We start from the raw sequence: 14,693 nt of genomic DNA, 5'->3' as shown, positions 1-14,693 counted from the left end.
GAAATCCAGTTTCTTGGATAAGCAATGTTCTGTGACGCAGGTTCTTTTATCACTTCCACACTCTAGTGGCATTGTCGCAGTGAGAGGTGTAAATGCCTGCTATATGTGCTGTTAGATGTAATATACAGATTGATAGTTTCTTCTTACTCAATAATGATGATTTTAATCCATGTCATTTCTCTGGGGTTTGTAAACTATTCACTCTCTGTTCGCAGCGTGTCTACAGCAGCATTGTGGGCTTGTTCTTGTTGTTCAAGTCTTGCTTGTGAACAAAATGCAGACTTTATTGAAAAGGTCTGAGCTGAGTCTTCAGGGCAAGCTGCTGAGGAGGCAGTATGGCTCACCTTAATGGTTAAGTCACTTTTGATCAATGCACTCTTTGACACACACACATTGGGCTCATGTTACTGTGCTTGAGTCAGCATGAGCAATAGACATCTGTATGCCTATAGTGGTAAGCCAGGACACGTTTCATGGTTGTAAACTCTTTAGTAGTTGAAGAGAGCTTCTGTGAAGTAGCAAATTATTATTTAATACACAACCTATGCTGAGCACACAGTAAGATGATGGATACAATGCATTTTCCAAATAAATTGCTATGCACATTGGAATGTGCTGTTAAATCAAATAGGGCTATAAGACTACAAATTATAGAAGCTCCAATAAATAAAAAAATTTATTTCCAACACTTTGTGTTGTAAATAAGAAATACATTACTGAAACTCACCCAGACTCCAAAATATGGCCAGTATAAATCAAAGAAACATGATTTCATTAGCCTTATTTAAAAAAAAAAAAAAAGTCAGTAATGTTATGATAGATATGTTCATCATCAAAGATTCATAGAGTGAGATCGTAATGAGGTGATAAACAGTGTTCCTCCAAAGATGATAGCCTCATTCAGCGTGGTGATGTAAAAGATAACAACACGGCAAAGCTCCTGTTTAACCTCACAGATGACCTTACACAGGACCACTACAACCTCCGAAATACATCTGCGAACTGCTGAATGATCACCAAAACCTCCTGAAGATCCACTACAAACATTAGATTAAAAACATGAAACCCCCTAAAAGTCTTTGATCCTTTGAAAGTATCTCTTCAACCTCCTCACTGACATCTAAATCTTCCAGATTTATGTATATCCCCACTGATCAAAAGAGTCCTTCACACTCCTCAAAGTCCCCTAGAACGCCCCCCCCCCCCCTTACTGACCACCGCATCCTATGAGGAACTACCATAAAGGGCCACTAGAACATTTTTACGACTAAAACCCCATTAAACCATTTGTACAGCCTCTCCAGTGATCACTAAACAATTCTTAACAATCCAGAGAACCTCCTCAATGACCACTTGAGCCGCATGAAGGATGGCTACAACCTTCTCCAGCTTCTGTAAATAATGTGCTGACTTTACAAAATAAAACCTATTGCATGTTCGTATGCATCAAAACAGGATCTTCCTTTACAAGAAGTAAAAAGTGATGGGTTTGGTTAATTAACTCTAACCATTAATTCAAGGATGTTTGAGCCTGTCCGCTTTGCTCGCCATGTCAGAGTTTTATGGCGGCAGACAGCAGCACACAGAGAGGTTTCCCATCAATAACCTCTAACTGCTTAGTGGCTTGATTCGTTCCGAGCCAACAGGGGATTGGAAAGAAACAGGAGGGGTAGAAGCAGTAATCTGTACATTAGTAGATTGAGGAGTCACTCATTGGAGAACAGATTTATGGCAAGTCACTCTATTTCTAAGATGACTAAGATGATCATAAACATTGTCATTGTACAAGGTAACTTGTATAATTTAGCACTGAATTTCATATTTGTGGGAGAAAGCTGTACTCTACATATTATACTTTCATCAGAATGTGTTAAGTACAACGGCAACCCAAAAGGGACATGAGACTAAATAAATATAAAATGGCACATGAAGAAAAAGAGGCCAGATGTCTCGGGATTCCGACTTAAGTTATCTCGGGATGCTGAGAGAGCCGAGTCAGCATCCTGAAATACTTGTCATGGGATCTGACTTTGGTATCTCGGGATCCTGAAGTAACTTTGTGACATCAGTGTACCTCCAGGTCATTGTGGTTTTTGTGTAGTTGTAGAACAATGGAGCAGTTCATCAAGTTGTTGTCTGAACTGAGCCTCAAATACAAAGAGAAAGAAAAAGAAAAACTTTGCTCGAGACCATACACAGATTTCATGTGTTGGTCACCTGACAAGAAAACTCAACACGAGGACTGTCATGGAAGAAAGACTGTTCTGAGCTGGTGGGTGTTCTACACTCATGACAGATACCACGGCATTGTAAAGCTACAACATGGAACGATAAACACGCACACACACAGGGCCAAGATCCAAATATCCTCACATACTGCACAGTTACCTCCTGCAGTATAAAATTGTCTGAATAATGACAATACTGTCTATATGGACACAGTGTTTGTATGTTTGTATGTAATCGATAAAGTCAACGTCAATGGGAAAGATATTTGCTTTTTAAAACTTAATTTTCTTCAACTATCCAATAGATTAATCCCTGTGAAGGTTTGTTCATATGATTTTTTCAGTGTTTTGTGGCTCTGTGCACAGTATACACTTTGATTTAGGTTTTTACTAAATCGAGGCATGAAATATGGAATGATGTCAAAAAAAAAAACAAAAAAACAAAACTGATGAGAAACCAAAAATGTTAACGTGCTTTATTTTCCATTAATGGATTTAGAAAACCCTGAACCAGTCAGTCCTGGTGAGACATTGTAATGTAATTTTGTTTTCATTATTTGTGAAGGGCCTGACAAATACGGTGACGACACAGTGGATTTCTCATCCATTTTATGCCATGTGCTGCCCCCAGGTGCTTGAAGTCAGACCCTACAGCTGAGTATTTTCAAAAAGGTGCAATCTTTCTCACAATACCAGCGCTTTATGTCCAGCAGTCTTTCCAATTGAGTTAATAGATTTAATAGGTTAAATAGAGGAACTGTTATTCATCTCATAGCAGTAAAATGACCCAGGGCAACATTCAAAAAGGTAAAACAAATTTAAACACGTTTGTTCTTTAATCAGTTTTGCTAATGTAAGGTTGTGATGTAACATGTATGTGCAATAGGTCAATAAGCATTTCATCGTCACTTCAAAGTGGACTGTAAGCAAGAGGCTGACGTCACATGTGAAAGTTGAAATTCTGATCTACAGTACAGTGTGGTTGGGGAAGAAACACACTGAGGACTAATATCAAGATCATAATCTGTTTTATTTAAGTATAAAATGTAATGAGTAATAAACAACTTGAAAAGCCTTTTAAAAACACAGTTATTCATTTCCAGATATTCAGTGAGCCAAACTAACTACATCCAACACTATTAAAAGAAAAAAAAACAACAAGCAAACAAATATGTCAAACATCATTAAATCTTTTACATTATGTTAAATGGAAAACTCAATAAAAAGGGAATACTTGGGTATACAAAAAAAAGGAAATAAAACACTAACCCAGATTAGTTTTTACTAATTATTATTAGCTTAAAGTATTTGTATCAAACTTTATCGGGCAATCCCCCTTCAAAAATAAACTATAAATTTCAATGTATTTTTTACTGAAGCTGTGTGGATCTTCTGTAGAAAAGGGAATTAGTAGTTATCTTACAGACATCCATGGAGTATTTGCTGGTAAATTCTGGAGAAAGCTTGAGTACTTTTAGTGTTGTCTGAAATATTTCTGACAGTCGGTCAAGCTAAAGTCCCTGCACGGGCCTGGAAGAACAAGAAGAGGAAAAAAAAAAAAAAAAGGAGAAGTATTGACTGACTTTGTGGTTATCTGACGGTCATTCCCATGAATGTGATAACAGATGTGAACCAAACTATTTTTTGCAGCATTTCACAACTTTGTTCTTTATTTTTTTCTTACCGGACTGAAACGGCTTAACTGATGACACTACAAAAGGCTGTCCAACTCACCATGGACTTCATCTCCCGTCCATCTCCACTGTCTGCCTTGTACCGATCCAGGTTCTTGCTGTTCTCGACAAATTCCTGGGTGGGGTGGGGGTGGGGGGGGTCAGAGTTTCAGAGAAGTTGTTGACTTTCTCTTGTTTATAATGTCAAAAATACAAACGAACAAAAAATTTAAAAGAGCTTAAGAAAAATGGCTGATGTTTAATAAGTTTCCAAATATTTATATATGATTTCAATCATGGTTACATCGACATGTGTAATGTTTTCCTCTCACCATTAAGGCCTTGTCCATGTAGTACTTCCGTCCAGGGCTGCCATCATTATACTTAGTGTCCACAGCAAAGCAGAGGAAGAGGACGTCAACCACATTCTCAAATACAGAAAGGAAGCAGTGGGCCACCAGGAAGGCAAACAGACAGACGATGAGGAGAGGCAGCACCCACACGGTGTAGTCCCTCTGGTAGTTCAGAGCCAAGACGCCAGCAAAAGCTGTACATGACACTATGAGCACCTGAGATCGCAGATTCAGTGCTGGTTAGAAAACACTGAAGGCTGTTTGGTTTGGTGGAGAGTATAGCATGAAATATGTTGTTTCAATGGACAGCGCAGAAGTACCTTTCCCAAAAAGAGGACAAAGTCGCCCACGGTGTTTATGGCAGCCACTCGGAGGGCGTTCTCTACTAGAATAACAAAGGCATCACGAGCTGACGTGCAGAAATTGGTGCTGTTGATTGCTGTCGCCGTGTACGCATTCTGAAATTATGCACATCAACAAATTACATTTAGGGCCACTTATCTACTTGTAAATGCTGCCTGTATTTTCTTGTTCCACCAGTCTGAGATTACTTACTTGATTCAAGTAGGCTAGACACTTTTCCAAACACCACAAACAGCACACACAAGCTTTCAGCATGCAGCGAGCACAGGCGTTTTCCTACATGAGATAGGAGATATTTTCAGGTGCTGTCAACAACACCATATGTTGCAGCATATACGGTACAAAAAGGGAAAAAAAAAAACATAAACGGCCACCGACTGGCTTGATGTAAGTGTAGTTTAGGATCATGATTTCAGAGCTCACCTTTCCTTTGAGCTGGCTGTGAATGTATGTTAAGATGAGACGAGGGATCTTAACAAGTGTGATGATGAAGGAGCCTTTGGCCAAAGTACCCAGATGGTAGCGGATGGTACGTGCCATCGAGGACAGGATGGGAGTTGCTGGCATCTGGGATTTATTCCTGAAGTTTGGTGGGTAAAGGGAGGTTACCTCAGTGAAATGATATCAACTAAAAACTGAATTATCTGATTAATACGACATTAAATCTGACATGCACTAAAATGCAAATACCTTGTGAAATAATAGGTGACCACAGCTCCAGCGATGGTCATCTGCTGGAAGGCAAGAATGAACTCACTGATCCAGATGAGACCCACAGCGTGATACCACACCAAGTACTGAAGGGGCCCTTGCATCTGATATTCAACCACACCTGTAGAGTTGTTCTTTACTGGTGCTCCTGGGAGGAAAATGCAAGCGTGGGTTTGAGTGTCTAATGTACGTACTTCTGTTCTTCCTCATTTTTTGAAGAAATCTATCTGAAGACTAGTTAAAAGAAAATTGTGATCGACAGACTTTTACATGTAATTCATACACATCTTCATCAAACCACTCAGCTCACTGCTGTTCCTCAAATCTTAGCTCTACCACTGACTCCAATCTCTTGCCTTTTCCCAACCAACAACTCAATTCAAAAGAATAAAACAAAACACTATCCACAGCATTAACAGTGTAGAAACAATCTGAGATTCACATTCACAACATATTTCATGACTTCATCTATGATAATGCTTCAAAACAGATTCATTTCAGAACATACATTTTATCTAATATTTCTATACATATAATAGATGAAGATAACAGTTTTTACTTTACTTGTGTCAGTGTTTTTAAAACTGCTTTGGCCTAAATTAAGATTCAGCTGTATAAGAAAAAAAAAAAAAAAAAAAGAGAAGTGGGAGATGCCAAGAGAAGTGGTTCTTTGACTTCCATCCTCCCACATTTCAAGACTGCCACAAGATTCCAGATGTGGGAGTTTAGTCATACCACAAAACCAGGACAAATGTCAGAAAGGACAAATTTAATATTCTATTCGATTGGGAAATTGAATGACAGACACATCCGTTGCTAAAACCTTGGCTGTAATCCACTCAAATTGAAAACTACTTTTCACTAAATATGCACCCAAAAAAAAAAAAAAAAAAAAAAAGCACTCTTAGTGGGAAATGCAGTTTTGAATCTGACATTAATATGCACATGAGCCAGTGCTGGAACCCTTCTCTTATCTCACCTGCAGTCCCAAGGAAGAGAAGCACACCGATCCAGTAGACCCAGAAGAGCATGAGACAGATGAAGGTCCAGAATGGCTGCAGGACCAGCAAGGGAAGATGGATAAACACTTTCCCGGCCACATGGAACAGGGAGATGGTGAGGGCAACCCGCTTCCTCAGGAAGAACATCACTAGCAGGAGAACTACCTAAAAGTTCGTACCAAGAGATTTCTAGTATTATAATAAAATCATTCGGTGGAGGCGTAGAGTGAGAGCCTATCTGACATTTCTGGTAGTCCCAAAAAAAGATAAACACACTGTACATGTGTAGTTGGGACATACCGTGAAAATTGTAGCGCCAATTGCATACACAAGTAGGGCCTTGACATTGTCTGCAGCCACTTCTTTTCCGAATGCTGACGTAGTGTTATTTTCAAGGGCACGCCTGTAATCAGCATACAGCCACCAGAGGACGCCTGTACCGCCTACGAAAGATCACAGCAGATCCTGTTGCTTTGTATTCACATGGTGTCACTACGAGTACCTGAATAAGACCTCACAATATTCAAAAAAAGCCAAGATGAATTTCATTGCTACAAGTCTTTAAAGCCTTACAGACAAATGCTTTTACCTATGGAGCCGACGATAACTAGAATTGTGAGAATCCATACGAGCACTTTGGAGATGTAACGAATGACAACCATCATGATCAGGGACAGAACTACATGAGAGGAAAAACACAGCAGTTAAACAATCCTAATGTGTAAATAGTTGCATCTTGCTGGTGAAAAGTGCTGATTTAACAGTAACTGTTCATTGTAAAGGTCTGCTAAAAATACGTTTTATCTCAAACATGAATAAAACACAATGATATAGCTAGTATATCTAAATAATCTGAGCCGCAGAGTGAGCTGGGACTGACAAAAGCAACTCATTAGAGGATGTTTTGGTGGAGAGTCGTCTAAATCTGACATAGGATCAGTTTTGTCTCTTTTTCAGTGCCTATAAGAGGAGTTCAAAATGATGCCTGTGGGCTAAACTTCAGTGTGTACAATGGCATGACCAAACAGATATTTCCTGTTTTTGTTTTGGTAAAAATAGCTCCTCTTCAGATATTTCCTTTCTTACAGAATCCTAGCGAGTAATTAGAGCAGTGCTGTGGGAGCAGCAGAAAAAAAAACAAACACATCCACACACCTAAAGCCAAGACACAAAGGCCCATGATGATCTCCTTGCTTGCCATAACCCCCGCAATGACCCGGCGTAGTACAGTGTTGTCACTAACAAATGTGATGAATCCTTGGGCAAACTCAGCATAGCAGCTGATATCCACGGGGACACAGCGGTGCAACAGCGGGATAGCCTTACTGCAAAGGGCAAAAAGATCATAAACAAGGGCCATTTTTTTTCTAAAGAACTATAATTCATTGGACCACAGCAATCTAGCCACCTGTATTCTGTATATTTTTCAACAGTATAATCCTTCAAGAATATTGAATATCACTGGAGAAGTAGCTTTGTTATTGATGATGTTGAGTTGAGATTTTATTAAAAACTTAAAAAGATATTTTTGTTTACCTTGGTGAAACAGGAAGTTTGGGACATTTGTTGAATCTCTCTGAACTGCTTGTGTATTTTGTTGGATAAATATCATAGGAACAGAGATGAGACCCTATAAATCAAGAAAACCAGAAGTTAGAATAGCTTACATTCAAGTTCCGCGACCTGACTTCGGACAAACGATTGAAGATTGATGGATGGATGGACAGATTCAAGTTGTGTCTTGTATTTATAACCAATTTATGACCAGTATTTATTGTAACTACATGGAGCTAGCTCTTTTTCTTTTCTCACCATTATTTTGTGCAAACTTTTTTATTTCACTGTATGTCTGCAGTTCTGTAGCCGGGCATTTGGAGACACAGAGGGCAATGGAGTCGATCTTCCTGTTGATGATATCAAGTTTGCAGGGGTCCAGAAAGAAGACGTATCTGGAAAAAAAAAAAAAAAAATTGTGAGTTTCAAGTTTAGGTTTATCAAGTGTTCAATATGAAAGTTGTTTGTCCAAATGTCAGACTATTTTGCTGTCACTGTCAGTTGGGGCTGTTCTGTCTCTAGGAGAAAATGAGAGATGTTGACATTTGCTGCCCTGTCACACAGATCCTTCTTTGTGGCCAAAACGCCTTTTATTCAAAGCCTCCATGGGCAATCAGCCCATCAATAAAACATGACCCATTGTTTCAGTAAAACTGGGCTCGCAGGCTGCATGTTGATGGTAATCTTTGGCACAAAACTGGGAATGTTATCAATGACTGCTCATATAAATTATGACAAGTAGAATTTGTAACACTTCTCTTCCAATGATAAATATATCACTTTAGCCAAAAGATAATATATATATATATATATATATTAAAAAAAAGAGATAAATGTGCTCCTAAACTCTGCAGGGCATTCAGATTTATGAAGAATTTAAGCGGCAGAATAGAGTACACTGGTGGGTCGGTGTGTGTCGCCGTGTTGGCGACATTAATCTTCTGACTGATAACATCTCATTATGCTAATTTTCAGGTCAAGACATTTGAATAGGTCATAGTCTGGACATGTCATTCTCATCAACCATGTAAACCAGAACAAGAAGTAAACTTCTAAGTGTTTACAAATGCAGCAACTGCTTGTTTGTTGCAGAAAGGTTGAATGGCTTCTGCTGTTCCTCGGGTACAAGGGGTAGAAGAGCTCTTACTAAATCTACTTTAATGTACAGAAATACAAGTGACTGTCGTCAGTCTACGCAGGAGAAGAGGGCCGATTAAAACATGGTGCTTGAAGGGTTTTGATACATTATATTAAGTCTTTTGTGGAAAAATCCAACTAACTTGTTTTCTGTCATGTCCCGGCCGCTGAGGGGCACTCCTTCAATCTTGTCGTTTTTCTGACCACAGGTGTTGCCGTAGCTGTCATATCCCGAGATAAGCCTGGAGGCAGCTCCTGTGGCAATTGGGTAGCCACAAATACATGCCTGCAGATGACACAGATCAGAATAAATAATGTGAGGTGTCTGAAGGAAATATTACGATTCGACACATTAGTAAGCACGTTGCTCTATCCTCTCATCTTTAATCGTTTTACTAGCTGTGTTGACAAAATCTAGACTCAAAAGCTGATTTTTAATTTATCCAGAGTGCACCAAGAGCAAGTTAATCTAATGTATTTTTTGTCCAACAGCTGTGTGATGAATCATGCCTCTGTGAGCACACTGTCATGATGCATAATTCTGCAATTAATCCTGAAGAGGTTGTATTCTGGTGTGCTATTAGCAAGACAACACAAGCCAAACCCAGCACACACCATGAAGTACAATGAGCACAAATCTCAATCTCACAATAAACAGCTAACCCTGCAGCAAATCCTAGAGGTGTCTTATTGAAAGAGATAGAACAGTAATTGAGAAAAGTCCCAGGAAAGTTTATAAAATGACTGTATAACTTCAGGCAATGGCTAATTCAAATTCACACAGCTGAATCCCCTTCCACTTCCGCAATTGATGCTAAATTGAAGTGAAATAATTCATTTTCCATTTTCCTGAAACAGGAAACAGTTTGATGGTTTGTGTCTCGGTCTGTGTTGTGCTGCGTTTCGTGTAACGCGATGCAAACTTCACTGACTCGGAGGGAAACCACAAAGTCTCATAACTCTCACAACTCTACCGAACCGAACCGAGGTCGGTGCTGATGGATTGGACTCACCATTCCTACACAAAACAGGATGAATATGATGAGCCATGGGATGTCCGTGCAGCTGCGCTCCTCCAGCGGTTTCCAGTCCCGTTTACTCTGCCAAGGCATAAATAAGAGACGGCGGGGTCAGTCCGGACCGTGTGGCTCTGCAGCTGACCGAACTAAAACCGAGCTTTTGTTGTGGGGGGCTGGACGAGTGAGTGACGTTCACGGCCTGAGGAAACTTCTTGAAAAAACACTCACCTCCTTGCTGCTACAACAGCCCATTGCGAATCACGACCAACGACGAGGCGAAACTTTAAATGCTTTTTCCTCTTCGCTCAAAGTTTTTGTCAGGTCATGTCCTCTTCTTCATTTCCCCCCTTATCTTCTTTAATTCCTCATTTGGCTGGTGCAGGCACACAAACAGACGCTTCTGTCTGCTCGGTTTCTGCTCGGTTTGTTCCGGTGGTGGACGCCCATTGATAAAAACACTCAGGTAAACGCGGAAGGAGTCAGATGTCTTATGCTGCCTTCAGAGGCGATCCGGGGAAAAACACTGACTTCCCTGAAGAAGCATGTGTCGAGCAGCAACACCAGCCAAGTAACAACAAAATGTCATTATAGTCTCTCTACTTCAAGGTCATCGGAGCAACCTACCTGTGTCGTGTTCACCAAATACACCTGGGAGAAAGAATGCTGCTTTAAAGGCAAAATGAAAATATCTTTGATACACACACACACACACACACACACACACACACACACACACACACACACACACTTGAAGATGTAAACGTGAAAATCAAACCAAGTCGACTGTAGTATTAGAAATATGAGTAATGACTTTAGCAGTGTGGGGGCTTTAGAAAGGCACCACAGCCATCAGTTCATTTGTCACACGTGTTGAATTTGGCGCCGTTTGCTGGAGTGAAGCTGTCACTGTGAGCTGCGGAGAGTTTGTTTGAATGTAATTCATAGATGCTGAAAGGCTCATGTCCTGAGAACAGAAGATTAAATTTAAAAAAAAGACTATGAACGCTGAGCTGACTACAGATTTAACTCTCGTCTGAGCCGCAGGTGAGTAAATATGAGTTTGTGTCAGCAGGATCAGTTGCTTGTTTTTCCTTCTCCTGCTCCACAATGTGTGAAATGTGTGACATCTCATTTGAACCCATTAAAATGGCTGTCAGAGACGCATGTGAAAAATGTAAACCGAATCCGAAAGGCCAGCCAGCTACAGTCATGTTTGGGATTTTGTCGCCCCCAGCAGGTTGTTTTAAGATATTACCACCTCAGGCTGACGTGCCCTCACTCTCGGGTCAGTGCTGGGCCATCATTGAATGTGCTCAGAAGCAGCCTCTCCATTTAAAGCATGCTCTCTTCAGTCACCCTGCAAGTTGTGTTTGGCATCGAGCAAAGGGTGGCTATTTCAATCTGTTTATACGCTGCAACTTTTGTACTTGTGATGAACTTATTTCCACCTTCGATGATGGCCCCTTATGAGATACTGTTTTCCTGAGCTCATTGTGCGTTACCTTTTCTTTTTTTTTTTTCTGGTTCCAGGTGTATAACTGTATAACATCTTTTTAAGGAGATATCACCCCCGTCTGTTGTTTTTCAGAGGCTTCTGCTCCTCTTAGTGAAGGTTTCTTGACCTCTGTACTTCCTGAGTGGGTTGGAATGTCTTAACAGTTTCCTGTGGTAGAGGTCACTTGTCTCTTATTCTCATCCAGCTCTTACTGCACTATAAATGTTTCCACTGGATTACATGGAAGACTGAAAGGGGAGGTAAATATTTACCTGTGGTGATCTCATCAACTTGTTACTCTAGCCAGTTGCTTTTGAAACTGAATTAATGACCATTGCATAATTTCTGTAATCCTATTATTTTTATTTTGTATAGTATATTATTCCACTGAAATACACATAATTAACACTTGAATGTGTGAATGTAAAATAGAGAGAATGTCGCAGGACCAGTAATAACGTAGGTACACGAGAGAACAAGCACAGATGTTGGGAGTTTACATTTGGAAAGAAAATTTGAAGTAACATGGAGCGGAAACTTATCTTGTTGAGAAGTCCCTCTCATCAAATGATGAAACAGCTCCTGGCCTCGTATCCCCTGACTCTTGGTCTCAACTATGTGCTGCTGATGCTGCTGTGGCAACCGTGTCCAAGGACAACACATTTTCCTGGATCTCCACTGGAAGAGTTAATGCCAGCACAGCATGTGTTCAGCAGTCCGAGGTGGGAGGGTGGGGGACTGTGGTGCATCCCTATCTTGGCCCTCAGAGCTCAAGAATCATTCCTCATAAACAAGACGTGAAGATGAATATTATGGTCCGTCTCCTGAGATACTTTCTAGATTCAGAAAGTTTCCCACTTTGGATGATTCCGAATTCCAAAAATAGCTGGAAAGGGTTGTGATAAGTTGCCCACCTTTCAGTTTCAAAGTAGATTCCTTACAAACAGTGCATTTTGATGTAGATGTAGTTTAGTTTTAGTTGGATAAATGAAAAGAAAAAGCACACATCTGAAAACAAGTTAGGTATTTGACCAAAAAAGAGTTAAAACTTCAAACGTCTGCTTGCCTTACAGAAGTGAGCGAACATGCTCAGGTGCGGTTGGTTATTGGGTTATGGGCCATGTGTTGAAGCCAGAATGCACAAATGGACTCCAGCTGCTGTTGCCATGTGGCCATGTCCTGATCCATATGGGACTGTCTGTTTGAGATGCAGGTAGAATGTGAGAGCAGAACATTTACTGTATTTTCTTTTCACACGGTATACCTATATAAAAGAGATACCACACCCAAAACCTTTTAATTAAAAAAAAAAAAAAAAGGTATCCAGAAGTGAGAGATAGATTTTCCAGGATGATACAGCATATCTGTGATGAAAGAAGATAATCGATGGATAATAAGATTACAATTGGAGGAAGCAGAATGTGCACTTTTTGTTGATTCCAGCTGGTTCCAGGATGACACCATGAAACCTTCACTCTACTTTTATGGTCTCAAAGTCTTGTTTGGGATAAGCTGTTTATGTGAGCATCAGCCCTATCCTAAATTCCAAAAAACATCGAGATGATTGATGTTTCTTAAAAGAAAGATAAGTCAGTGTCCAAATATTATTACTCTTCAAATGGCCAATTGTGTTTACAACCCCCAACATTATTTAATAAATAAGTTACTAACATTAATATATTATTATTATTATTATTATTATTATTATTATTATTATTATTATTATTATTATTATTATTATTATTATTATTATTATTATTATTATTATTATAAATATAATAATAATAATATAATAATAAATATTAAATTGTTTGATATGCTTTGAATAAATAAGTTCAAGGCAACATAAGTAAGTAAATAGTAAGTGAAGTGTTGTTTTGTTTTTTTCTTACAACATGATTTGTGTTCATGTTATTAAATTTGCTGATGTGAAGTGTATAATCCCTGATAGGTTTCACTAAATAGTGTAGAACGTAAGTGTGACTGTAAATGCTTTATTTTTCTCCCAAGAGCAGCGACTCCTACAGCGACACACTGAGGCTGCAGATCATTCAGGCCTTTTATTCACGTGAGACTTCTCAAAAACAGAAAACAGATGGTACAAAGTGAACACTGTGTAAGAGACAGTATTTTCCATTGGCGTCACAAAGATATAAGGTCCAGATGACAGAAGTCTCATCAAACTTGACCATCGAAACAGCATGCTACAGACACACACACAGTTATAGACAAACACAACAACGCACGCACACATATATAATGTCCTCCTGTGTATACACACACAGACCCTCTCACAGGAAGATTATTCTAGCCTGTTAGGGTTTGTATCTTTAATAATTTGGACTTCCTGTTCCCACAGTAACAGTCACACTATAACCCATATAAAGTAGATGGCAACTGCCTCAGTTGCTCCCACAACAACATCTTGCATTTAGACCTACATGAGTAAGGCAAGTTAAAATCAACCGACGATTAACTTTCTCATTAAGACAGCAAAGTAACACTTAACTGTTTTCTTTATGCACACTTAAGTTGCATCATCTACACTTGGATGTTTCATTGAAGATTGCTCAAGTTCCCACCCAGGCCTCGAACACTGTTATTTAAGCCAGCATGACTCTGGCCTTTTGAAAAAGGGAGTTAACCACAGGGCATATGAAGTGACAGGAAAGGATTGCAAGGATCTTGGTGTGGTTTGTTGAACTTATTTATAGATCATAAGAAGAGATTCTGGCATTTTGTTTAAATTTCTTTTTAGTGTAAATGAACCCACGTTTCATTTTTGTAGCTCTGCATGAATGCCTGCCAAATACAGTAGAAAACTGTTATTTTAAGAAACCTTAAAAAGGGGCCAACAAAATCTTCTCAAAGGAGTCCTTGTATATCCAGTGACTCAAAATGACTCAATTATGGGAGGAACTGTTTTGTTTTGTTTTGTGTTTTTTTTTTTTTCTTCCCCTACAAGCATCACCTACATTTTCCTACATGGGCAAACACTCCTGGTTCCTTGGTGCCAGTGATTTAGGCTGGCTTATTCTTCCAATAATAAACTATATCAGTGAGGAATGTGAGGCTGTTTCCTTTGGGCCCTCACTGGTCCACTTAAAAAGCTCGAACAGTGGGGGATTATAGGGTGAATCATGAATAGGTCTTTCTTAA

At 39.5% G+C, this 14,693-nt stretch overlaps 1 protein-coding gene across 1 annotated transcript; it reads right to left on the bottom strand.

Annotated features, from left to right (window-relative positions):
• Window positions 1-3,239: 3,239 nt before the first annotated feature.
• On the bottom strand, window positions 3,240-10,503 carry slc44a1a (solute carrier family 44 member 1a). Its single transcript, XM_029499454.1, has 16 exons — window positions 10,268-10,503; window positions 10,034-10,120; window positions 9,164-9,306; window positions 8,142-8,278; window positions 7,866-7,959; window positions 7,485-7,654; window positions 6,919-7,008; window positions 6,630-6,772; window positions 6,308-6,494; window positions 5,308-5,476; window positions 5,041-5,197; window positions 4,810-4,893; window positions 4,575-4,712; window positions 4,234-4,470; window positions 3,963-4,037; window positions 3,240-3,758 (listed from the first exon to the last, which is right to left on the bottom strand). The coding sequence occupies exons 1-16, from the start codon at window positions 10,289-10,291 to the stop codon at window positions 3,735-3,737; spliced, it is 1,959 nt and encodes a 652-aa protein (XP_029355314.1). The 5' UTR covers window positions 10,292-10,503; the 3' UTR covers window positions 3,240-3,734.
• Window positions 10,504-14,693: the final 4,190 nt, after the last annotated feature.

Source organism: Echeneis naucrates, chromosome 1, assembly GCF_900963305.1.
Source record: "Echeneis naucrates chromosome 1, fEcheNa1.1, whole genome shotgun sequence".
NCBI classification, from domain to species: domain Eukaryota; kingdom Metazoa; phylum Chordata; class Actinopteri; order Carangiformes; family Echeneidae; genus Echeneis; species Echeneis naucrates.
This window is presented reverse-complemented; position numbering and strand designations above follow the sequence as displayed.

Coding starts and splice junctions, on each gene's coding strand:
- slc44a1a (XM_029499454.1), bottom strand. CDS start 10,291: ATGGGCTGTTGTAGCAGCAAGGAG. Junction 9,307..10,033: donor TCCTGTTTTGTGTAGGAATG/GTGAGTCCAATC, acceptor TGTCATCTGCAG/GCATGTATTTGTGGCTACCC. Junction 3,759..3,962: donor GACGGGAGATGAAGTCCATG/GTGAGTTGGACA, acceptor TTGTTCTTCCAG/GCCCGTGCAGGGACTTTAGC.